The 26,742-nt window shown below is 41.6% G+C and overlaps 4 protein-coding genes across 6 annotated transcripts in view; 3 read left to right on the top strand and 1 right to left on the bottom strand.

Annotated features, from left to right (window-relative positions):
* The first annotated feature begins 1,719 nt into the window (after positions 1-1,719).
* Positions 1,720-4,156, top strand: LOC114362710 (membrane-bound alkaline phosphatase). Its single transcript, XM_028318222.1, has 5 exons — positions 1,720-2,094; positions 2,171-2,363; positions 2,449-2,621; positions 2,736-3,387; positions 3,542-4,156. The coding sequence occupies exons 1-5, from the start codon at positions 1,753-1,755 to the stop codon at positions 3,808-3,810; spliced, it is 1,629 nt and encodes a 542-aa protein (XP_028174023.1). The 5' UTR covers positions 1,720-1,752; the 3' UTR covers positions 3,811-4,156.
* Positions 4,157-5,331: 1,175 nt separating this feature from the next.
* Positions 5,332-10,117, bottom strand: LOC114362708 (membrane-bound alkaline phosphatase-like). 3 transcript variants are annotated; one of them, XM_028318218.1, is made up of 5 exons: positions 9,743-10,117; positions 9,402-9,594; positions 9,047-9,219; positions 8,827-8,884; positions 5,343-6,508 (listed from the first exon to the last, which is right to left on the bottom strand). In XM_028318218.1, the coding sequence occupies exons 1-5, from the start codon at positions 10,100-10,102 to the stop codon at positions 5,649-5,651; spliced, it is 1,644 nt and encodes a 547-aa protein (XP_028174019.1). In that variant the 5' UTR covers positions 10,103-10,117; the 3' UTR covers positions 5,343-5,648. The 3 variants fall into 3 exon arrangements, with proteins under 3 accessions (XP_028174020.1, XP_028174018.1, XP_028174019.1); XM_028318219.1 differs by lacking the exons at positions 8,827-8,884; positions 9,047-9,219; positions 9,402-9,594; positions 9,743-10,117 and adding exons at positions 7,043-7,215; positions 7,333-7,525; positions 7,642-8,016 and having other exon boundaries at positions 5,332-6,566; XM_028318217.1 differs by having other exon boundaries at positions 5,340-6,508; positions 8,827-9,219.
* A 5,999-nt stretch (positions 10,118-16,116) lies between these two features.
* LOC114362709 (membrane-bound alkaline phosphatase-like) lies at positions 16,117-19,781 on the top strand. Its single transcript, XM_028318220.1, has 6 exons — positions 16,117-16,229; positions 16,402-16,697; positions 17,107-17,299; positions 18,140-18,321; positions 18,425-19,073; positions 19,447-19,781. Exons 1-6 carry the CDS (start codon positions 16,181-16,183, stop codon positions 19,641-19,643), a joined length of 1,566 nt encoding a protein of 521 aa, XP_028174021.1. The 5' UTR covers positions 16,117-16,180; the 3' UTR covers positions 19,644-19,781.
* Positions 19,782-23,887: 4,106 nt separating this feature from the next.
* The window catches only part of LOC114362707 (uncharacterized), a 34,032-nt gene continuing 31,177 nt past the window's right edge, over positions 23,888-26,742 (top strand). The window contains exon 1 of the mRNA XM_028318216.1: positions 23,888-24,091. The gene's annotated coding sequence lies outside the window, so the exon portion shown is untranslated. The remainder of the gene's footprint in view (positions 24,092-26,742) is intronic.

Genomic DNA, 26,742 nt, shown 5'->3' with positions numbered 1-26,742 from the left:
GAAAATATTATCATACTTAACCCANAACCTAACTTAAAAAACCTAAAATTACTTTGACGGAAACGGTTTTTTGGCGTTAACTTCAAAATTTTCTATGGTCACCCCCAACGTAAATCTGCCTATTTTGTTCGTCTCGGCGAGCCCTATCCATAGACACCCCATTTGTAGGGATCCGACGTCATCAAATTCAAAAATTCGCCCTCCCACCCACCCATTTGTGTCTAGGCAGGTAGACTTTTTCGCTGGGCCTAAATAATATTTTTCGCATTTAGACCGGTTTATGCAAGAACTTTATTAGGGTGACTTATCAGTATACATTGAGGTAGTTTTAAGGGTCCTATTGAAAAATTTTGACCACTTTACGAATTTAATTGCGTCGTAATATTTACATTTTGACCACTTCTGGACACGACGCTGCTGCAACCGGTACCTGCAAGCTAAAAAGACGATTACTACGCGTATACAGTTGTTTATTACTTTACTCACCCGGCTCACCGGATAGACAAGTTACTGAAACGTACGAAAAATACTGCTTTATATTTTTATTGTTATTATTTACACTTTTGTACAACTTTTGCACACTTTTTTACGGACAAAGTTATTATAATTTATAAAATACTTACCAGCGGTTATACGAACACCACTGTTTAGGCGACGCGCACCTATGATGTCATCATGTTAGGCTTCTGGACTCCAATGACCAGCTGCACAGCGACGAAGTCCAGCAGATGTCCCCTTCTATTAGGAGCCCTCCTGCCCACGGAGAGCAGCGTCGGTGAGTCGGAGACAAGGAAAGCTGGGCTTTCTTTTGGATCTAGCTCAACCCCGCCGCAGACTTCAAAAACTAAGCCGCCTTAAAAAAAAAGTCAACTAAAAAGTTTTAAAATAATTATGTTATTTTATTCATTAGTACAAAATATTATACCCATGATTGATATTTTTGGAGTTGGTGCCGGTAAATTTTAGTACCTACATTTCTTGAACTTGGCATTTGGCAGACTGGCATCGATTTATTTTTATACTTTTTAGTGGACTTTTCTTGAAGGCCGCTTATTTTTTGAAGCTGTTTTTTTTAAACGTAGTACCTATTTTATTTTTATAATGTAAATTAGTGTTTTTTCGTTTTACTGACAGGTGAAATGTTTTATGACTTCTATGGCTATGGCTGAATGATGATGTAACTACGTTGGGGAACGTCGTTGGCGGTCTAGTTACGAGTTTTTCATTTTTAACAATAATTATGTTAAAAAGGCAGTCAGAATGAGAGAGGATAGAAAATACCCTACAAAAGAAATATTATAATATTAATAAATTGCTTGCAACATTAAACTAAGTCACGTGTTTGTAAAACGGCTTGAGCAATCCCGTGTGCACCTACCGTCTTTAACAAGAGTCCAAGTTGCTAGGATGCAAAGTGTTTTAATCAACTGAAAAACAGGTGAGGATTAGATATGAAACTTATAGGTTTACCTTCATACTACCAGGGCCACAACTAACTCCTTTAACAACAAGCTGGTCTCGAATTGTTGAACACTTTTAATTTAGCTTATAAATAAATTATGTAATAAGCCTTCTATCATTGCATAATGATTCTCAAGTCGTATTCAATGATCATCTGCTCAGTATTGAAATTAATAAATAAAATCAGTTTTTTCCCAATGAACTGTACACGATTAGTGATAAGATTGTATGTTTGAATGTATAAATATGAGTGGAAATAATTAATTGCGCATCAGTCGAGCGATAAACGAGATGCTGGTGCTACGAGTCGCAGTCGTGCTGGCGCTGTGCGCGTGCGCCGCGAGCGACCGCTACCACGCCGAGCCGCCCGCGCGCGCCGCCGCCGCGCCCGCGCCGCGCCAAGCCGAGCTCACCAAGGCCTACTGGTACGACGAGGCGCAGGCCGCCATCGAGAAACGCGCACGTCGCTCTGCCGGCAAGGGCAAAGCCAAAAACATAGTTTTCTTCTTGGGGGACGGCATGTCCATACCGACGCTGGCCGCCGCCCGAACGCTGCTTGGACAGAGACAGGGACGTACCGGCGAAGAGAGTGAGCTTTCGTTTGAGTCATTTCCGTCTGTTGGTTTGAGTAAGGTACGTTGATCGGTCTTAATGAATTTGTACCTTAGGCGATCTAGATACGACTACGCAGGTGTCTTTCTGTTCACAGACATATTGCGTCAACCATCAGATTGCGGATTCAGCGTGTTCAGCGACGGCGTACCTTTGTGGGGTGAAGAACAACTACGGCACGCTGGGTCTCACGGCTGCAGTTGCGCGTCACGATTGCGAAGCATCTCTCGATGCTAGTACACATTTGGAGTCGATTGCAGCTTGGGCGATCCAGGATGGACGCGATGCAGGTGAGTATTTTTTAAAATATGAATCCTAACACATTTATTTCTACATATAAAATATTGTAATAATAAAAACTTGATTGCTGATCAGGTGTAGTGACTAATACGCGCATCACTCACGCGTCGCCCGCGGGCCTGTACGCCAAAGCAGCAAACCGCAACTGGGAGAGAGACGAGCAGGTCACAGCGGCCAACGTAAACATCAGCTCTTGCCCCGACATTGCTCATCAACTGATACATCATTATCCCGGAAATGAGTTTAAGGTGAGAATTTTATTGATCATTAATATACTTCTTGATTTTTTCTCCACTTTTTTGTATTAAACATGTGTTAGGCAAATGAATATATATTTTATTTTTTAAGTACTGTGTTGACAGGTTATATTAGGTGGAGGAAGGCGGGAATTTTACCCAAACACTATCAGGGATGATGAAGATAGTCTAGGTAGAAGAACTGATGATCGTAATCTGGTTGAAGAATGGTTTGAGGAAAAACGCAGCCGTAATGCTACTTATGAATATCTGTGGAACAGAAGTCAATTGAAGGATGCCCTCAATAATCCACCAGATTACATCTTAGGATTGTTTGAGGACACTCACATTCCCTATCATGCAGAGGCAAATAATGAGACAGAACCTACACTAGCCGAGATGACCGAACTGGCAATTAAGACTTTGCAACGCAACGAGAACGGCTTCTTCCTGTTCGTGGAGAGCGGACGCATCGACCACGCACACCACGACAACTACGTGGAGCTCGCGCTGGACGAGACCATCCGCCTGAGCGACGCCGTGACGGTCGCCACCGAGCTGCTGTCCGAGGAGGACTCGCTCATCGTGGTCACGGCCGACCACGCGCACGTGATGGCCTTCAACGGCTACACGCAGCGCGGCGGCTCCATCGTGGGCCGCTCCGACTACACCGGCCAGGACGGCGTGCCCTACATGACTATCTCTTACGCCAACGGCCCGGGCGCGCGCGCGCAGACCGACGGCGTGCGGGTTGACGTTACAGCCGAGGAGAACTTCGGTGCGTACACAGCTGGTTTTCATTGCCTTTTTGCTGATGCTTCAAACTCGTGCCCTGTGACAGACACAGGGCCAAAGATGCAGATGAATAATAATAATTGTATTATAATATACGTATTTTGATCTGTATTTTGTCATGAAATGTTTTGTTTTAGGCGATCTCCGCTGGCGATCGCACGCCGAAGTGCCGCTGAGCTCGGAGACGCACGGCGGCGACGACGTGGGCGTGTTCGCGCGCGGGCCGCACCACGACTTGTTCACGGGCGTGTACGAGCAGAGCCAGCTGCCGCACCTCATGGCCTACGCCGGCTGCTTCGGGCCGGGCGCGCACGCCTGCAACGCCGCGCCTGTTCTCGCCAACACGATCGCTTTCACTTCACTCCTGGTCGTTCTACTGGCAATTCAGCGCTTTCTTTGTTTATAATTTATTTTCATTTATTAACAACAACTGTGACAGTGAAAACAAGATAAAAAACGGGGCTGTGAATTTATTTATTATTTTTTTATGAATAGAACGATAGAACCAATTACACTATTCAAACAAGTATTATTTGTATAATACCGATAATTATATTATATCCTTGTATATTTTTCAACTGCGTCATCTAGTCCTAAACTTTGTAAGGAACTGAAGCCATTGATCCCATTGCAGTACGTGTTAAGAACCATATTATGTACCTAAGGCAGCACTTAGATAAAAAAATGTTGTAAATATTGGTTTAAAGTATGTCTTGCTTCCTACTATAATATTATAAATGCGAAAGTTTGGATGTCTGGATGTTTGTTACTTTTTCACGCAAATAGTACTGAACGAATTTTGATGAAACTTTACAGTATTATTGTTTACAACCCAGAATAACATATAGGCTATAATTCATAACGATCTGTGACAAACTAAGTTTCACGCGGGTGAAACCGCGGGCAAAAGCTAGTATTAAATAAGTAAAAATTAGTAGTTAGTTCACTAAACATTAGCAACATTTTGAATGTAGCGTTGTGTGAAAGTTTCCTCATCAGCCAGATACTTTTGATCGTTCCTTCTCCTTACCAGACAGCTTTTAGGTGCGAACGCGAGCCACTATAAAGATAGTTTTTCGGATTTTTTTTTTAAGTTACTACCTAAGTATTTGCGTCTGTAAATCATCATCTCATGATGATGAGCTGATGATGGAAGGTAAAAGTACAACTCCTTAACGCTTAGGAGTTGGAGGATAATACAAGCGGCCGCCCGCGACTTCGTACGTGTGGATTCCGTTTTACCCCCTTGGGGGTAGAGTTTCGTAAAATCCTTTCTTAGTGGATGCCTACGTCATAACATCTACCTGCATGCCAAATTTCAGCCCGATCCGTCCAGCGGTTTGGGCTGTGCGTTGATAGATCACTATGTCAGTCAGTCAGTCAGTTAATCAGACAGTCAGTCACCTTTGAGTTATATAATTATAGTTTCTAAAGTTTGTTTGGGTATTTGCATCAGCTAGTCATTATTTCATGTTGATGGAAGGTACAACTTCCTTCAGTTAGGAGTTGGAGGATAATTCTTATAATGTTGTAGGTACGTATAGACTGACAAATGTATTCTTTCGGGTTATTAGGGTGAGCTGATGATGGAATGCAAAACTTCGCAAAATGGCTAGTTAAAGAGTGACTTATTATGTGTGCATGCATTGATTAATTAACAAACAGGCGCAGAGGAAATAAAAACTGCGCCGAGAATCATCGCGCTCGAGCTAGTTCTTTCATCTATAAAATTTGAAGATTATTTTCAAATAATAAAAAACACAAATTAAAAATACAGATTTTTCTCAAAAATGACATTTTATTATTACTTGTGGGTGTTTTATGCATTTTATTAGTATTGCCTGTTATTAAGCATTGTTACTGTTTTTAATTTATCAGGTTAAACCTCTTAGTTTAAAAGTTATAACGTTTTCTTTACAAAAAGTAACCGAAAGAAAAAAAAATTATAAAAAAATCTCAGATAATTATTTTTTGTCATTTTTTCCTTCGATAAAAGTAGATCTAGTTTCAATAATATTTTCATATGCACTTCATCAAGACACTGTATAATTCGAGATATCACATTGTGTCGTCGCAAGTGGACGATTATGCAGGAGGTATATTGTCAGCTTACAATTGTTTTAAATGAGATAATTACTCAGAAAATTAGTTTTGTACTAGTTAATAAATAAATAATAATTCAATAGTATTATCAATAAATTAAAGAAAATCACATATTACTAAGCACTAATTCAATAATAGTCTCTACGTTCGTAAGATTTGGCATAGAGTAATCAATGCCAGCAAAAAGTACGGAATGTGAGTNATGTGAGTGGCAGGGCCCGCGTTGCAGGCGTGCGGGCCCGGCCCGAAGCAGCCGGCGTAGGCCATGAGGTGCGGCAGCTGGCTCTGCTCGTACACGCCCGTGAACAAGTCGTGGTGCGGCCCGCGCGCGAACACGCCCACGTCGTCGCCGCCGTGCGTCTCCGAGTCCAGCGGGATCTCGACGTGGGCCCGCCAGCGCCTGCCGCCGAAGTCGTCCTCCGTCGTCACGTCGGGGCGGGTGCCGTTCACCTGCTGCCGCGCGCCCGGCCCGTTCGTGTACGACAGCGTCATGTAGGGCACGCCGTCCTCGTCCCGGTCGTCGGAGACGCCGAGGATGTCCCCGCCGCGCTGCGTGTAGCCGTTGAAGGCCATCACGTGCGCGTGGTCGGCCGTGACCACGATGAGCGAGTCCTCCTCGGACAGCAGCTCGGTGGCGACCCGCACCGCCTCGCTCATCTGGATGGTCTCGTCCAGCGCGAGCTCCACGTAGTTGTCGTGGTGGCCGTGGTCGATGCGCCCGCTCTCCACGAACAGGAAGAAACCTTTCTCGTTGCGGCTCAAGGACTTAATCGCTATTTCTGTTAGCTCCGCGAGTGTGGGCTCGGTAACGTTGTTGGCTTCCAAGTGGTACTGCATGTGGCTGTTCTCAAATAGACCCAGCAGATAGTCCGGTAACGACGATGACACGTTCATCAACTGGTCCCTATTCGAAACGTAAGCATAGCTCGCACCTTGTGCTGCTTTGTTTTCTTGCCACTCTTCGATTAAGTTACGATTGTCGTGGCGAACACCGGGCGAACCTTCCTCATCGGTGAAGTTGAAAGGCAAGAATTCTCTTCTTCCGCCACCCAATATAACCTGTGGAAATGAACATTGTGTAGGTATTTAATGAATTTTCTTAGTATCATTATTTATTTATTACGGTCTATGATGTATGAATTTAGGTACGTTTGTAATTTTGTTGCGAGAGACCAAAAGTAAGTCCCACGATATATAAATAAAAAAATACAGAAATAAAAAATCTAATTTGTTTTAAATTAATGCTTCGACAGTTGGTATCAGTTTTTCTTGAATAGTAACTACTAGCTTTCCGCCCGCGGCTTCGCCCGCGTGGAATTTTGTCACAGAAAAACTTTATAGCGCGCGTCCCTGTTTCAAAAACCGGGATAAAAACTATCCTATGTTCTTTCCCGGGACTCAAACTATCTCTATGCCAAATTTCATCAAAATCGGTTGCGAGGTTTAAGCGGGAAAGCGTAACAGACAGACAGACAGACAGACAGAGTTACTTTCGCATTTATAATATTAGTTGGGATGAAATAAATGAACCTCACCTTGAACTGATTCCCTGGGCTCGTGTGGACGAGCTGGTGCGCGATGTCGGGGCAGCGCGCGGGGTCGGCGCCGTCCTCGCGCACGGCGTCGTCGTTCTCCCAGTGGCGGTTGGCCACGCTGGCGTACGCGCCCGCCGGCGAGGCGTGCGTGACGCGCGTCGTGGTCACCACGCCTGTGCCATAAAACACGTCATACCAAAATCTCCTAACAACGTGACAATTAGTAGTCCTAATCGCAACTTAGCATCCTGTATACTTTTAATATAAAATTGCGCCTGGATTTAACCGACCTGCATCTCGTCCGTCCTTCAGCGCCCACGCTGCGATAGATTCGACATGGGTATCGGGGTCAGTGGAGGCATTGCAGTCCCATCGCGGTACGTCACCGTTGACGCCGATAGTGCCTCGGTTGGCCTTCACGCCGCAAAGGTACGCGGTTGCCGTGCAAGCTGAATCTGCAATCTGGGCGTCCAGGCAGTACGTCTGAAACGTATTATGTTTCATTAAGTACGTTTCATCAATAAGTTATGCATAAAGAAATAGTTTGCAGACTTTAAAAGCTTATGAAAAAAAAAAATGAGATTTAATATATAATAAACCTTAGAAAAACCTGAAGTGGGGAAGGCTTCGAAAGAAAGCTGCGCCTCCTCGCCGGTTTGGCCGTTGCGCTGACCGAGGAGGGTGCGCGCGGCCGCGAGCGTGGGCACGGACATGCCGTCGCCCAGGAACATGACGACGTTGCGCGCCGCGTTGCGGTTGTTGCGGCGCCGCACGCGCTCGTCGATGGCGGCCGCGGCCTCGGCGGCCCAGTGCGCCGGGTCGCGCTCGGCGGCGGAGGAGCGCGCGGCCGCGCGGCCGGGCCCGGGCCCCGCGCGCGCGTCCGGGTGGTAGCGGTCGCGCACCGCGCCGCGCGCCAGCACCACCAGCACCAGCGTCGTCAGCAACACAGCACCGCGCATTTCGGAAGGACGCGGCTGCGCCCGCGAGCGCTGCTTTTATTACCTAGCCTGATATCTAATCAAAAATACTGTAAAAACAAAATTGCTCAATCTCATTTATAAAAATATTTTCTTTATCTTGAGATTACCATATTCAATTATTGAGACTTCGATTTAAATTTCGTATAATAAAGACATAATGCAGACATTTTGGCTACGTGACTACTAAGGTGCAGGTGATGTAAAGGCAACAAGTTCGTTAGCCAAGTCGAAAAACATGCCTGTAAGAAAAAACTATGATTAAGTAACACAATCTACGCTTGCAATCGAACCCACCATTTGGTAACTTTAAAAATTAATGTATTATCTAAGTCTACTAGAATCTCATGGCATCAAAAATATTGGAAAAGTGTGATTTTCATATGGCAACGTTTATTGTAACCTGTCAAAGCATTACGAGATCTGTCAAGCGCTGCGGAAAATTGATATCTAACTAGATCATGTCTGTGAACAGGCGCTGCCTTCGGGGACTGGTCAAGGAAAGATATACCTGACATAAAATGGTAGCGCATTTTCTTACATAACTTTTCAATTCCTATCATTGGAGGTCCGAAAATATTTCTCATACAATTTGATACCATAATGATCATTCTTCATAAAAAATTTAAAACCTACATATTTAAAAACATAATCATTGATATTCATAATATCACTAATCATACACTTAGTTTTTACTAATATATGATTTCATATATTTTTCTATACTAATGATCGAAACTCATAATCATTCGAATAAATAACTATAATATTCATAAATGTGATGTATCCTAATATTTGNGGGCGAACTTTCCTCATCGGTGAAGTTAAAAGGTAAAAATTCTCTTCTTCCACCACCCAATATAACCTGTGGAGACAAAGACGTAGTGTATGGTAAATCCCAAATAACTAGGCGGTCGAAAAGGTTTGGTTGTTTTGTTACATTTAATAAATTTGCATTGCAGTTTTCTACAATGCCTAATGTACTAATTTGGATATCCAAATCTATGCTTTGGCACTTAAGTCTCACCTTGAACTGATTCCCTGGGCTCGTGTGGACGAGCTGGTACGCGATGTCGGGGCAGCGCGCGGGGTCGGCGCCGTCCTGGCGCACGCTCTCGTCGTTCTCCCAGTCCCTGTTGGCTATGTTTGCGAATGCACCCGCGGGCGACGCGTGCGTGACACGGGTCGTGGTCACTATGCCTTCAAGACACACGTAATTATATTAATTCATGAAACCAAAAACTTTAAGTCTAAGATTGATCATTATTTTCTAATACGGGACATTGATAAAATTCACTACTGGTCTCATAAAGATATGAACTCAGTTGAGCAGGATGCCCACTTTTTAGTATAGTGCGAAATTGCGTCTAGTATAAACCCACCTGCATCTCGTCCGTCCTCTAGCGCCCACGCCGCGATCGACTCGACGTGGTTGTCGGTGTTGAAGGAGGCGTCGCAATCCCTTCGCACTACGTTACCATTCAAACCGATTGTGCCTATATTAGCCTTTACGCCGCAAAGGTATGCGGTCGCTGTGCATGCTGAATCTGCGATTTGAGCGTCCAGGCAATAAGTCTGAGACATTAGAAATATTTTATATAATTATTATCAATTTATAGGAATAGAAATTAGTAAATAGCCATAAAAAATAAATTACTGATAATAAAACATATTTAAGAATAGTCATGATTTACTAATTGATAGAAAAATATCAGATGAGTACCTTAGAAAAACCTGAAGTGGGGAAGGCCTCGAAAGAAAGCTGAGCCTCCTCGCCGGTTTGGCCGTTGCGCTGGCCGAGGAGGGTGCGCGCGGCCGCGAGCGTGGGCACGGACATGCCGTCGCCCAGGAACATGACGACGTTGCGCGCCGCGTTGCGGTTGTTGCGGCGCCGCACGCGCTCGTCGATGGCGGCCGCGGCCTCGGCGGCCCAGTGCGCCGGGTCGCGCTCGGCGGCGGAGGAGCGCGCGGCCGCGCGGCCGGGCCCGGGCCCCGCGCGCGCGTCCGGGTGGTAGCGGTCGCGCACCGCGCCGCGCGCCAGCGCCGCCAGCACCAGCGTTGTCAGCAACACAGCACCGCGCATTTCGGAAGGACGCCGCTGCCCCCAAGAGCGCTGCTTTTATTACCTAGCCTGATATCTAATCACATGAATACTGTAAAATGTAAGTTACTCAATCACGTTTATGACTAGGTACGAATAAAATTGTTTTCCTTATCTGATGATTACCATATTTATCGATAGTTCGATCAAAATTTCATATAATAATGGTTTGCTGATATTCATGCACGATTGAACACAGAGATTATGGTTGCGCGTTTCTTAGCGTAGGTGGCGTGGAGCAGAGCCATCAAGTAGCATCAAATTAAAATTAAAATAAAACGGGATTCAAAATATTCGTACTAACTTAAGTATTTTACTGACGCGGGGGTGTCGTATTTCTTTTACTCGTAACCATCCGGTGATCCGTCTGCTCGTTTGCCTCCTGTCACATAAAAAAAAAATACCTAAAAAAACGCGAGCTGTATAGATAAACTATGTATTGTGTAATAAATAGCTTCAAATCTTAAGTGTTAAGTGTTAACGATAAGTAATCTCACATGATTATTTCTAAACTATACAATATATCGAAAAACTGGTCCTGGATCCTGAAAGTGCTTCACAAGTTCTATCAAACGATACCAATAATAGGTTACAGAATAAATTGAATCTTAAAAAAAATGTTTCCAGCTTCTGGGGTGAGTTTTTTTTTGTTCAATATTAATAATGGCAGCAGCTTGTAATATTCACAGAATATTTAATTTTTGTTGTACATTAACTTTGAAAATGAATAATCAAATATTAAAATGAAATAATTACAAATACTTAATTTTAAGGGGGGCGCTCTCACCATAACATGAAAAGCGTTGTTGTACGGAATAGTATTGTATTTATAAATCTTCAATCATTCAAAGAAAAATACAGGGTGACTTTGAAATCATTGGCATCCTTTTAAAATAAGGCTCTACTCATGATATAGTACATTCCAAATATGAGACAAATCCAATGAGTTAAAATTTTAATATTTAGGCTGGGTTTTTACTTTACATTAACTTTGACAAACGTCAAAAATCTGTCAAACTCCATACAAAAAACACCGGTTATCGTTTTGTTAAGGCCAAATTATGGTGGTGCAACTCAGCCTTAAAACTTTGTACAGACGACACCATATCAAGCTTAATACTGTGGCATCTTATTTCGATGTACTATCAGCAGCAGTGTTAACTATCCATTGCCTGTCATATCGTCTCGTTCTATCTCAAAGAATTGCCATTTGATGAGAGTGAGAGCAAAAACGGAAATGGATAGTTAACAGTGTGGCCGTGTATACATAATATTAAGTGTCATTTTGCAATAAAATGTATAGGCTGATGTGCTCTTGACTGTACAATTGTTTTAATAAACTCTTTATAAGAGCATACTAATAGAAATACATAGTAAAAATAATGACAAAAAAAGTCATCGGATTTGTCTCATTTAGGGAATGCACTATGCATCATGAGTATAGTCTTATATTAAAAAGAAGCCAACGATTTAAAAGTCACCCGGTAAAATAAATGAGTAATAAAAATACGGAAATTTTCTTTTTTGGCATTCTTTTATTCTACCAGCGCTTCGAGGCAGACTGTACAATTCATCCACACCGCTGCAACGAAGTCACCACTGTCTGCTTATAATTAAGAGTATCAAATAGTAGGTAGGTATTTCTCACGCATTTTTGTATCAGAACAGAACCAACCTATATAACTATTTTTATTGAAGAATTTTATTGAAGAATATTAATATACAAAAATAATTTGTGTACAAAAAAGAATATAATTATCTTTAAACTGTAATCACTTCAACTTACAGTTACAATACAATACAGAGAGATTGACAAAAGGTAACTCCACCCGTCACTCTTTTGGCACTCCCTTGAATGGAAAACACGTAAAATTAAAAGATCAATAAATTAAATAAAATCACATCTACTCGTAAGAAGCCTAAGTCTCGAATGAACATGCGTCTTCTGGGCAATTTCGCTCTACTATCCATCTGCACCCCTCCGAAGAGATTGTAATCAAGAGCAAGCCCGTATTACATTAAAAAAAACTGGGCACTAATTCAATAATCGTGTACGTACTACAGTCGTAAGATTTGACATAGAGTAANTCTACAAAAAGAAGTGAAAAATGTTCAACGGCCAAGTCACACAACATTAATTATAATAATAAAGAAATCGCAGTAAGGAACCATAGACTTGGCACGACTTTGTCTAGATTTCATTACTTTTTAGAGATAAACAAGCAGCTCCATCGAGACTTGGCTAGTTTTTTACAGAATGTTTTTAGTGGGATACAATCTACGCTTGCAATCGAACCCACCATTTGGTAACTTTAAAAATAATGTATTATCTAGGTCTACCAGAATCTCATGGCATGAAAAATATTGGAAAAGTGTGATTTTCATATGGCAACGTTTATTGTAACCTGTCAAAGCATTACGAGATCTGTTAACCGCTGCGGAAAATTGATATCTAACTAGATCTAAAGTACCTAAGAAGCGATACCAAATGTAAACAAACCCAATGTCATAGTCATTTGCAATAGTGGGTTGCACCACCTATCTTTAACGGTAACTATGACGATAACCGGTGCTTTTTGTATGGAATTTGACAGATTTTTGACGTTTGTCAAAGTTAAAGTGAGATGGTGCAACCCAGCCTAAAAGTTTGACTTTGACATATTTTGGCGGGAGAACGAGACATTACGACAAATACCTACACAAGATGGGAAGAGACAGAATAGATTGTCAGTTCGACAGTCGAATCGACCTTTTGGATCGCTGCTAGTTGGCTGTACTTTAACTTAATTAATTACCATTTGTTATTTTTGTGAAAAAATCGAAAAAGCCACTCGACCTCAAACGTAATTCAAACTCAATTTTTGATTTTAAAACGCGTCGTTGAGTTGACTGGTAAGTTGGACTGAAATGTATTGATACATTAGATTATTACCCGACTGCTTCAGAAGAAGGGTTATGTTTTATAGATGGCTATTGCTTTAGTCTCTAATACATGTTGTTTGCACCTTTAATTAAATTTGCATTTAATCACTGTCGTTTTTGTAAGTTACATATTATTATTGTGAACGCTACAATGTAACCTGGTGATAAAATAAATAAATAAATATTGTTCTTTCTTGAAAGCTTCATAAATCGGGGTTTTCAGGTGTAAATGGTGCAGAAGAATGGCGAAAATGTTATAACCATGTAAAAAACGTTTTCACAATTTCATCAAGCAAGATTGTACATTCTAATTGAAGTGCTGTAAGAGCGATTTATTTTATTTTATTCAGAACACAGAAAACACATGAACAACAGTGTTTCAGTGTTTTTCTTGACTTGAATGTAAGGATATTATGAAGTTATTAATTTATCGAAATTAAGGACTTAGTCGCAAGTTTTGAAATATCATTAACAGTTACATATACCCAGTAGGTACCTAAGAAAATACATAAAAAGAGCAAAATCCCTATAGGTTTTGTATTTATTCCAGTGCAATTGCAGGCTAGATGTTAATTTATATAATGTGTAGTATGTACAATATGCAATCTGAACCGGCATTACGGGACAGGAGGCTCACACGAGTGGGAATTGCGACAAAGACGAGGCGGCCGCCGGTGACAAGATTGTTGTGATTCAATCAACGTTCGCAGAGGGAGGACGGCGGGCAAGGAGGGTGCAAGCTAAGGCGCCATTCATACGGAGGTTCACACTATTATCAAAACAACTCTGAAGTAATTTCACTGTTAATTTATTAGCTATAAAGTTGATACATTAATTTGGTTAAAAAAATAGCAATAAGTGCTTACAGTTCACGCAGAGTCCCTTTCGTTCGTTTCAGCCAAATGACGTCCACTGCTGGACAAAGGCCTCCCCCAAGGTTTTCCACAATGAACGGTCCTGCGCTGCCCTTTATAGACGTGAATTCGACATTATACGCTTGATGTACGCTGTTCATGTGCACAGGCTCTAGCACTATCAGTAACAGCAAAATATAGCGTGAAATATTGTTTGTTTATTCATAACTAGATGTTTACTCCGTTTTTACTGATAGACATAACCTTTAAGCAACCACTGGGTAGGTCAGTAGAATAAAACATAAAAATGAATTAAATCGGAAATAATTCCTACTAAAGATTTTAGTGCTTTAATGGCTTCATTAGTTGCCCATAAAGACTCTCCTAGGTTTTCGACTTCGACGGAGTTGTGCTTAAGTGGTGGGGGCTACCCGAAAGTGGCGCTTTTACGGCTTTCCGGTTATACCGCGTAAAGGACTTACCCTATCGAAAAGTGGTCTTCCTGACGGTTGAAGGGCATTTCTTCCTTAAATAATTTTAATTTTTGGCGTCGAACCTTAGACCAGGTTTTCGAACGAGTGCACCAGTGCGCAGCGCTCCTTACTCGGCGCTCGGCCACTCGGGCCAGGGATTACCGCGGGGCGGCGCCTGCACTTGATTAGCTCATGCATGCAAGTTGTTATTCAGCGTGCACGTATTGTGTTTGCTGCCGAGCTTTGCTGCGAGGCGGTCTCGAGTTAACTGTCCGGTGAATTCATGAATTACGTCTATTTACTATGGGCTTTGATATGACCTAGATTATAACTGTCGACCATCAGCCATTTGTATTCAGATTTGTATTTCAAATCCAATTGATGTCGGATTCAATTCACATAATGATAATAATAAGCAGTTACCTACTATACAAATGTTATGCTAACTAGAGTTCAAACTTTATAATAAAAAATGAATCAAGTACAATCGATCTTGGATTTGTGTTTAAATCAAATAGTTACCATTTCTAAAACTCTTCTTACTTTGTTAATACATAATTGCAATAATGATGAAATAACGTCATAAATGTTATTAAATGCATGAAGACTAATGACGTCATTGTTGATCGTACGAAAAAAAGGTGTCAATACCACGCGTGATAGTTCAACTGCTGGCCAGCCTAGCCGCGCCGCAGCAGCGACGTTGCGTCGATTTTTCATCAAAGGCCCATTACCCGCGCGGAGGAGCCGCCAGCCACCAGCCACCAGTCGCCTGCGCGGCGCGGGGTAATGGCGCGGCAAAATTGGCACAACTAGCCGACTACTTACACGTTTTTATTGCGTTACACACTCAACTCAAATTACCTTCCCACAACCGATATGTCAAGGGAACCTACTTATATTTATATGTCGATGACACTATAGCCATTAATCCTACTTGGATTTTTATTTACAGCTGTACAATTAATAGTGCTCGTAAAAGATTTACCTACATAAATTCTCCCACAACAAACGCCACAGTAGCCAAAAGGAAACATCGCAAACAAATCTCCTTCTGGATCTATTCCAAGACCTATCCTACGATGAACAATAAATACTACAACTCTGCGATTTTATTTATTTTTATATTAAGATAATGTAAGAACTCAAAACTTTTGATAAAATGCCTAGATAAGTATTAGCACAGAATCATAATAAGTACTAGAATAATAGTAACTACTTATTTACCTCTCAGTGTCTTGAGGCAACTTAAAAAAGTACATTCTGTGTTTTTATTATTATTTAGGCAGTTAAATACTGCACAGTATTTAGTACACCATTTTCTTCCATCATACACAAGAATACGCGTATGTGAGGCCTTGTCGAATAGTATCCTGTAGGTGGGCCATCGTGCGTGTTTTGTTTTCGATGTAAACTCGCGGAGATGAACAGGCCTGGTATTAGTAAGTAGGTATGTCATATTTGTCATGTACCTACTAAGAACAGAAAAGTGAAGGTGATAGGGGCGAGACGAAAATGTAGGCACATTTTTTGAGGCTATAGAACGCTCAATGAGCGTTTTTGTTCTTACGAGTATATTGAAGTCTGAGGAATGTTGAAGAAATAGATACCTAATAATATCGAAAATATTTTTAGAATGGGATCTGGATTTCTATAGGAACATTATCGGCAATATCTATCTTATCTGACAATGAATTTTCAAATTAGACTTATCGTAACATTTCAATGTCAATAATAATTTTATCAGGAGTGTACGCGATGGTGGATGGGATGCTGCGGGCGACAGTTGCTCTCGGGCCGGACGCTCAACCATGTTGCGACTCCTGCTTGTCTTAGCTGCGCTAACGCACCTTTCATTTGGTAAATTCTTTATTTTTTTTTTACTAAAAACAAACAGCATTTTTGTAGCATTGAATCTTATAGATTTCCGTTTGTGGTGTGGTTATAAAATCATTAAAAGTGCGCTAATATGAGTAAATGCTTAATTTTTTTTATAGTGATTTGACTACTCGTTGCTCGGTTTCTCTTCTAGAGCGCGATGTGTACCATCCTTCGTTGCGCAGCTCTGCCTCGGAGGCGCTGCTTAGCAACAAAGCGGAGATGCAACCATCGTACTGGGCGGAGGAGGCTCGCGCGGGCATCGAGCGGCGGCTGCGGCGGCGCGGCGGGCCGCGCGGGCGCGCGCGCAACGTCGTCATGTTCCTGGGCGACGGCATGTCCGTGCCCACGCTGGGCGCCGCGCGCGCGCTGCTCGGCCAGCGACAGGGGCTCACTGGGGAAGAGGCACAGCTTTCTTTTGAACAGTTCCCTACTGTAGGACTATCCAAGGTTAGTTGTTAAAACCTTTGTGCAATTGTGCAATTCGGGTCGAACTAGACTTCTTTTCCAAGTGCGCGCGAATTTCTTGCGCGCTTTGGAGAGAGGACCTCACTGATGGGGCCTGTAGAGTGAGGCTGCGGCCGTTGCGTGGGGGCATGCATGCGAACGATTCTCCGACTCGTATGCTGCCCCACTAAGCGTGACCAGAGGGACCCGACTGGTTTTTAGAGGGTAGGCCTTGCCCCTCAGGCGAGGAGAGCCCCACATACAACAACTAATCGGCTCCCCCGGGCTGGTATGTAGTTCTATGCATTTTCCAGTCGAAAAAAAAACTTCTTTTCCAAAGTTCACTTGTTTTTGCAAAGTGTTGTTGATTTTCCAACGAGATATTAGATTTTAAGAATGAAATCTCTTTCAGACGTACTGCGTGGACGCGCAGATAGCAGACTCGGCGTGCACAGCGACGGCGTACCTGTGCGGCGTGAAGACGAACTACGGCACCATCGGCGTGACGCCGGCGGTGGCGCGCCGCAACTGCTCGCACGCCGCCGACCCCGCCACGCACGTGCGCTCCATCGCCGCCTGGGCGCTCGACGCGGGCAAGGACGCGGGTACGTGCTGTACACAGCCCTGTGACCACTAATCACGCAGAACTGATGACCGATCAGATAGAACAGGTCACTTATCGGCAAGCACAGCAATCATTAAGACCTATTTTAAGTAGTGAACATTCTGTGGCGATGATGACAAAATTTTATTGTGTACCTACAATTGTCCAAGCTCTTCATATTTATTTTAAATACCTAATTTGAATAAGAATCGTAACAAAGCCGGAATATTGTTTGTGAATGATTTTATCATAGGAAACTACAATAATCAAGATATAGTGCGCGTTTTATGAACCCTTTATCAGTATTAACAAGTTCTTTATCATAAAGCAGATTAAGTATATTTTCCGCAAAATACAGTAATGTTTTATGATAGTTTTTTGTAGAGATGGGCCGACTAGTCGCCGACTAGTCGGGAAAGCCGACTATTCGTCAATATTTGAGGTCGGCCGACTACTGACGACTATTCGGCAAAATATGCCGATTATAATCGGCGCATTACAAAATTAAATCTATACTTATAATAAATCTGTAGAGAGCTCAATTCTGTACATGAAATATATTTTCAAAATAACTATCAGGGGGTGATTTTTTGTAATTTTTGTTGTTTTTAGTATGATTAGGTGCAACAAGTAGGTAGAACTTGAAACTTAACCGTCGATATTACAGGGCCGAGAAATCGTAGTTTTTACCCGACTGCGCAAGTAGGAGGGTTATATTTTTTTTTAAGGTTATATTCTGCGATAACTGTGATAACGGCGACAAACTGTGATAACTTATTAGAAAATTCTCGACCGTTTAGTGAGATATTTCAGCAATGTGCTCAATTATGGCTCATGGCAGGCATCGTGACGACGACGCGCGTGACGCACGCGTCGCCGGCGGGCGCGTACGCGCACACGGCGCAGCGCGACTGGGAGGACGACGCCGAGCTGCGGCTGGAGTGCGGCGACGCCGACCCCGCCGCGCGGCAGCGGGACATCGCGCACCAGCTCGTGCACTCCGCGCCTGGCAACCAGTTTAAGGTTACCACTGTTCTTAAAACATTCATACAACATTCGTTATCATAATGATAATAAATTGATTCACAAATTTCATTTTTAATTAATTTAATTTACATACTTACAGGTAATCTTGGGAGGAGGAAGGCGTGAGTTTCTACCGAACACGATGGTGGACGAAGAAGGAACTCCTGGCAAAAGAGCAGATGGAAATAACTTAATCGAAGCATGGGAAGCAGATAAACGAGAACGTAATGTTTCTTACCAATATGTATGGAACCGCAAGCAGTTGATGCAGTTATCTCTTTCTCCACCGGAGTATCTCCTCGGTCTCTTTGAAGGCAATCACATGCAATACCATATGCAAGCGGACCCTGAAACTGAGCCAACTCTGGCCGAGTTGACGGAGATAGCGATCAGGTCTTTGAACAGAAACGAGAATGGGTTTTTCCTGTTCGTGGAAGGAGGGCGCATTGACCACGCGCATCACGATAACTACGTAAGCTTGGCGCTCGACGAGACGCTGGAGCTGAGCCGAGCGGTGGCGCGCGCGGCCGAGCTGCTCTCGGAGGAGGACTCGCTGCTGGTGGTGACGGCGGACCACGCGCACGTGATGGGCTATAGCGGCTACACGCACCGCGGGAGCGACATCCTCGGGCTGTCCGACGACCGCGGCGACGACGGCCTGCCCTACACGACGCTGTCTTACATCAACGGGCCTGGCTACCGTCCGCCCGTGGATGGTCATCGTGACGACGTTTCTCAATACGACTATAGTATGTATTGAGTAAAAATTTCTAAATCCGATTTTATTTTAACAAAATATGTAGGTAGGTACTTTTGTCAGGATCCAGTCATTCGTATTATAACATGTTTTGAAGCTTTTAAAGTTACGACGCTGTTGAGCGAGCCTTCAATTTTGAAGTTGTTTAGAGTTTTTCTATTTTATTTTATTTTATTTTATTTTATTTTGTTTGGAAAACATACAGTGAAACAATAACAGATTATCAACCACTGCTTGAGAAACTATACACCATTTACATGTTTTCGCATATGTGTAACAATACAATTCAACAACAAAAGCCAATTCGCTTACATGAGAGTACTATGTACCTACTGTATTGCTCAAAATACGTGTAATCCTTGCAGAAGACCCCGAGCTCCGCTTCCCGTCGGGCGTGCCGCTGGAGTCGGAGACGCACGGCGGCGACGACGTGGGCGTGTTCGCGCGCGGGCCGCACCACGACTTGTTCACGGGCGTGTACGAGCAGAGCCAGCTGCCCTTCCTTATGGCTTACGCTGGCTGCTTCGGGCCGGGCGCGCACGCTTGTGATGAAACCGATTAGCCTCATAGAACTCTAACGAAGGAGTAATTAATGTGATATTTTTATTTACAATAAACAGATGTTTGCTCATGATATATATTTTAATCAGTATTACTAATTTGAAATTATTAATAAACGAGTACGATGTACACTATTACTCTTTAGCATTTTATTTGTGAATTATTTTTTATAACTATTTGCCAGTTTTGGTTGTTTCTTTTCAAACTTGAAGATGAACGTAGGCAGACTGTCGGGCATTTTCTGTGTATAAATTTTAACTTTATTGTGCAAGAGTATGAGGAATCTTAAGAATAAATGAATGAAAAGCCAAGTTTAATCTTCATTCGTTTTGAGTTTCTAATGACCCGGACAGATCTCCGATATTCTTGAGAGCTGCTGGCTAAGGGATAAAAAGATAAAAGTCGGTCGGGCTGCATGTAGGACAATCAATCAGCGGAGGTCGTTAAGCCTCTCGGACAATGGGACCTGCGGGGAGCGGGGACCAACTCCAAGGATGTAACCTTTGGGAAACTATTCACTTTGAGAAAAGCGCCTACATAATACATTTTACGTCCCGATAAAAGTTAAATGCGTCTTTAACTTTCTTATTCACCTGAGGATTAAACTCTCAAACGGACGATACTCCTGAAGAAACTAAATCCAAAACAATCAAACAAAATTAAAATTATCTTTATTGTATAGAAAAATTAAATTAGTACTTACAAATCGTCAAAATGCTCTTAAGGATAAGGATAAGGATACATGTCTTATTATTTTTTTGCCCTACCAGCTACTACCATAATATTTGTGAATAAATGGTACTATTCATGTTGACATGTAACTACTACAGCAGCAGTACTAAATTGCACTTCCTACGCTTAAGGTATAAGTTTCTGTGATAGAAATCCGTTTCCAGTAAGGCGGTAGAGTCGGTGTAAGTTGCCGTCGGTGGTGCGGTGACACGTGTCAGCGCGGCCGCAGCCCTGCGCCGCATTGACAGGTATTGTCGCGCTGACGCGGATTAATGACGGCTCGTGCTGCTCGTCCCGCACACTCGCGCACAGCTCCGAAAGAACAAACCGCTCATCTTTTGCGCGTGATTCTTTGTGAATGGAATTTCAATAGTTTGTTTCAAGAGTTACGATCAAGTATCGTAACGTAAGTCGTAACATAGTACTGACCTCACAGTAGGAGGTTTTTTTTTTCAAGACGACGTGCATGATTGTTTGGCCAACTAATCTGCGAGCGCGCACGTGAGCGTGACGCGCGGATATGGCACGAGATATATCGCGATGATAGATAAAACTCTGCTGGCGGTGAAGGACTGATATTTTAAATCTGTGATCTGTTTATTTCACGTTTAACACATGCTTGTTGTACTATACTTGATGTTATGAAATTATCAAATCCATCAGAGATTTCTTAAGACAACAGAATACCAAGGATCTGAAACCAAAACAAGTGCAAAGATAATCACATGAAAATAATTGTTGGTATATCGTTGTAATTATCTGTTGGACTGACAGATAATTACAACGATATCCAAGGTTAAAGAAAGTAGAAAATTATTTATTGTTTTTAAATTTAATAAATGCAATCTTTATTACGATCACGATCGTTAATTGCCGATAACACTAAGGCGGATATTGCGGTTCTAGTTTTCAGTAAGTAGAGCTTAATATTTAAGGATGTACTCGTAATTCTGCTAAAGTAACCTTTTCATCGCCTACACCAAAAGCTGTGATACACAGAAGAATCAAGTCGTAGTGATTACTTCAATTCCAGCTAATGTAGAGTTGTTCTGAAAGTTAGGTAGGCTATTACTCAAAATAAGTGTATTATGCTGATTCCAATATTTTTTTCCATTACGTTCGACTCCTTCAGAGTTCATCTATTTTTATGCATAATTTAAAATATTTGGAGTCAACAATAATATTTATCATTGCTGTAACGCTCTACATAAGTGCGATTTGGTCGACAAGCACACTTTCCAAGTCTCCCTAAAATAGAGCATTATGACAGACATAGTTGCGTCGACAGGGGAATGGAATTGGAATGCATTTTAGTGCATTAGTTCGGCGGGTCAGGGCTCAGGGCGCGAGGCGGCGCGTCAGCGGCGGCGTTAATGCTCGCTCCCGATGGGAAAGAAACGCCTTTGTGTTATTTTTAAGTAAACACAATGTCGCATGTTATAACAGTAAACGTCACTTTTTCTCCGGAACTACCCTAATAGTCTCGCTCAATAAAGAAGTAATAAAACGTAGGAATGTAACAAATTCGTAGCTGTGTCGCTGTGACAGTAATATTTCACTGCAAATGACGACACGGGTGAGCGGGACGTCAGAGTGACGCGGGTGACGCCGGCTCGGAGGAGGGTAAAAATTCCGTTTGCGAGTGCGTCGGGTAATGTTATCGCGCGCGTGATATATCAATTATCGGCGGTAGTCGCGTGCGAGGGAGGCGGCGATAAATCTCAACGCAAATGTAGTGCGCGCGTAGGCTCGCGCAGCATTGTGCACGCGGTGATATCGATAGCACCAATGAAAACATAGGTAATTAATATAAATCATTGCTACACGGTTAAATTATTATATGAGACTGCATTGAATATTGAGATATATTTACATCTAGTAGGCATTTAGTATTAAAATCATTGTAGTTATTAATCTTGATATTATTATTATACACTTTTAGTGAATAAGTATTAAAAACATTGAACTTAAAGTCAAAATTATAGTGTAACATAGATCAAATAAAAACATGATTGATAACTACTAAATAGAGAAAAAGGATAAATATTTCGGCTTGAGGCGCAAAATATATTATTTTGGTAATGTCGATATTAAAAACGTTCACACCCCTAGACGTGCGTTACGTTCCCTCGCGGGCTCGCCGCCCTACTGCACGCATAGTGCATGCTCCTAGCACGCTCATCGCTGACGACCCTAACCCTTCTTAACTTATAGAGTTACGGTCGCTTTTGGCCTGTTCCTCTCAGTTCGTAACTTTGTAAGTGCTCATCTAGGAATGAGCTGCCAAATCCGAGGCGATGCATTCAATTGTTCGCGAACGTGTGGCCAATCGATCGGCGCTTTAATTTTACGACTGAGTCGTGGATTATAGCGAACGACTTTAATTTCAATACATTTAATTCTTCATTGGAACTAAACGTTCTTTTACACTAATTTTCTACGTAAAATAAACAGTTAAAAAAGGTTTAACGCGTTTTAACATTCAAAGAAATACAAGTACATATTTACTATAGACTCATTATTATTTTTATATTAGGTATTTACTTAACTAAAACACTGCTAAACATATTTGTTGTTATTATACTTCTTCGTCTCTATGTGTATTTGTAGACGAAAGTTTATAGGTGTACGTAATGTACGAGTATGTGGGTCAACAGTGATGGACATTTAGTTGCTACGAGTACTCGTAGTAATCGCATACAAGGTTTCGTAGTCTCTATTACCTCGTCAGTATGACAAAAAGGGCAGTAATCAGTATAATACTGAGTGCCAATGTACTTAACATTTAGTTTATGATGGACTACTTGCTCAGAATTGAAGAAATGAGAAAGAAGATGTATGTAGCTAGTAAATAAACTTAAAACATGAGTGCAGAATATCTAATATTATTTTAATTTGAGGTAAATAATGAAAGAATTTTAAGCAGATGAGATATTAAACTTAAATTACGCTGTACTCCGAGTTCACTGCACGTCCAGCTCTCTGACCGCGGCGCCGGCTAATAAAGCTCTCGACTACTATATCGCTGGGGCAATTAAGAATCCCTTTTTTAGGTTTAGGTAACAAACGAGAGAAGCTTAAGTTTAAAGTGTTATTAAAATCTTTTTGGTCTTAAACGACTTCATCTATAAATAAGAAGTAGTACTACTCGTAGTACTTCGTCTTCAACTCAAAACTATTAAGTAGGTATTAAAAAATAATTAAGAAACTGGACTGGGGAAACTTGGTACGAGAATGTCTTGTCTTGAGAAAATGAAGTAAATAATTTGGACGACTATGACGCGGACTGTATCGAATCGCGCTGCCGGCGAACCGAACGAAAACTTTGGCAATTACACAAATTGCTCATCGCTCATTACGCCCCTCCCCGCGGCGACGCATCAGTATTCATTAAAAGCGCAATTAGCGGAGTGCATAGCCCTCGGAGCGGTGCGGTCCTCAAAGCGAAACATTACGAAAATGTCATTCGTCAAAATTTCCCCGAAGACTGTCGGTCCGGGTCGCGCGGGGCGGCGGGCCGGGCGGCCGGGGAGCCGGGCGCCGGGCGGGAGGACGATCCGGCAGTCCGGGGCGCTCGCGGACGGCGCTCGCTCGCTCGGCGCGCCGCAAACTTCACTGTGCCGGGACCGGGACTCGCGACGCGCGGCTAGTGTGTGCACGATCGCTTGCAGTGAAGTGTTGTGAAACTTTGCCATTTGGACTTTTATTAACTTACTGGTAAATATTTGCATTATTTCATTTAATTTACTAAATAATTTACGTACAAGTTTGCTACATTGCTACGAAATTCGTAGCACGTTGTGATAGGAGCTTATGAATGAAAAACTTCTGTAACGTACCTACCTATTCGAAAACTTTGGATTGATCTTATAAAGGGTATGTTTTCTTTATATGGTTTTTCCAAAATTAATAAACTATGAACAAAATTTTAATGCCCAAAAAACAACAGCTTCAAAGTTATTTTTGAAGTAGCTTTAAAATTAGTTTCCAAAGTATTTTATTTATATACTACTGTAGAACTTTCAAATGATATGGGGTAAGAATGAATAATTTGTTATAATTAGTTAAATAGATGAAAAAATTTGGAGTTTTAAAATGTGGATGCTACAAGGCCGTGTAGAAAGTAAAAAAATTCAATCAATCGAACTCTACCTATATAAAATTTTAACCCTATAAGTCAACGGCCTATAAAGAAGGGGGTAGTGCGAACTTCATACGCATGCAAGTACCCAGTAAGTGCCGCCACGTCAGGTATTGTTTGACAGATCAGGGTAATCCTCGCGTAGGCGACACCTCGCTGCCACTCGATCGCACATTACGTGCACGTAAGCACAAGGGATATACGACGTGTACCTGTACATGTAAGGCCGAGTGCAAACGGTAAGCCTCTCAATCGAACAATACATTAACTAAAGACCGCTTTGTCTTGGTATTGCAGGCATTATACATATATTTAAGTTATTCGGTAATTTATTCGGCTTTACATTGTAAAGCATTATGTGTTTAGTGGTAGGTGTTCAAATTGTCCGTTTTATTTTTAATAATTTTAATAATAAAATGCAAAGACATCTCGGCAAATTATTATGATCATTAGTCAGTNTAGTCAGCAGGCAGATGGGTTTTATGAATAATATTGTTTGTACATTTTTCAAATGATGCTCCGACTAGTATGTTCCCCGCCTAACATTATCGTTAAGCATTTTGTACATTTTGCGACGTGACTAATCCGACACGCACCGAGCAGACAGAATAACTAATTGCAGACGGATTGTAATAAATCATCCGCCTACGTGTATACATGTTCACACGATAAGTTTTCGCGGTTACTTGCAGTTTTGACGATGGTAGAGTACGTTTCCCAGAAATCATCATCCCATTATTAACAGAAATGTTTTGAGATAGTGCAATTTGGGATATACTGTAGCATACCTTATTGATGTACACGTACATTAGTATCGAATAAGGCCTCTGTAGACAGTATTTCGTTAATAACGTCATTTTACGAGTCAGTCACTCATAATATACGAACTAGCTGACCCGGCTTTCTGGACACATTGTTGGATTGTAATAGTGAAAGTATTCTTTAAATCGGTCCAGTAGTTTCGGAGCCTATTCAATACAAACAAAGAATTGAAATCTCTCCTCTCTATAATATTAGTGTAGAGTAGCCAATACTTACTAGGAAACATGTTTTAACAGATGTAATAAAAAGCGCAAAAATTTAATGAGTTAACAGAATACTTACGAGTACACTACCACAAAAGCGCTCTGGAGTAGAAAGCTTTAGCACCGACCTATTTGTCACAGTTTTCTCTATGTAGCGCGAGATAGGCGCCGAAGCTCCAGGATGCGATGGAATAGTGCCAGCCTATCTGGTATTCATTCTTAATTAAATCCTTATTTATGCCTTGGAAAGTCCTATCCTAACATGAACTGTTGAGAAAACTACGAGCGTTCTCTTTCTTACCTATCTTTATCTTAGGATTGCCTGATAGGTAGTTTAATCAGATTTAGTAAATGTTTGTATTATTTTAAGGTAAAACATTTTTTTATGATACTAAAATACTTATGTCTCTATCATGTGAATTACTAAAAATTCACGTTAGTCTATACCTATCGATGTTAAGCAATTATCTAGTTCAGTAAACCAGCAGACTTTAATTATTAAAAGTAATGTAGGTACCTAGTTATGATGAACAGTATCGTTGTGTTATTGATAGATAGGATTAGGTACTAACATGGAAGACATTAACTACACTCGACAGCAAATAAATCGCACCACCCGCAACGCGAACTTTAAAGATTTTCTTTTGACACAATAATGGCGCCCCAACAATATTGGTGTTATTTGAAAGCCCAATAAATATCCTTAAAGAAAAACACATTTAATTTCTTAATAAATGATTAACATATACCATAAATGTGACTTGAAAAAAGACCTCACTTTGGGCTCACCTCTGGGATCAATTAGACCAAATTTTATGGTTATAAAACCAAATAATGATCATACGTGTCCTCTTTAACAGATGGATAACGATTAATCCCAACTTAACAGTTTTATAGCCATAAAAGTTGGCTCAAGCGTAACTATCTATTTTTTGAAGAAGTGACTCTGGATCCTTCTAAAGAAACATTTTTGGGGTAAAAACCTTTCCTATAATGAAATTAAGTTTAGAACTAGGCTTTTGAATGGTATCAATATTGGTGTGAAGTGGGGATGCATACGTTTAAAAGTGCTTGTCGCGGGTGGTGCGATTTATTTGCTGTCGAGTGTACTTTAAATTGATCTTGTCAGAAGTGATGTTCGAATAAACAATATTAAAGAGTACATCGCAAGAAAATACAATAGGTCCTTTAGCTTTTAAATG

The sequence above is a fragment of the Ostrinia furnacalis genome, unplaced genomic scaffold (genome assembly GCF_004193835.3).
Source record: "Ostrinia furnacalis isolate ACB-3 unplaced genomic scaffold, ASM419383v2 OfSCF6691, whole genome shotgun sequence".
Lineage (NCBI taxonomy): Eukaryota > Metazoa > Arthropoda > Insecta > Lepidoptera > Crambidae > Ostrinia > Ostrinia furnacalis.
This window is presented reverse-complemented; position numbering and strand designations above follow the sequence as displayed.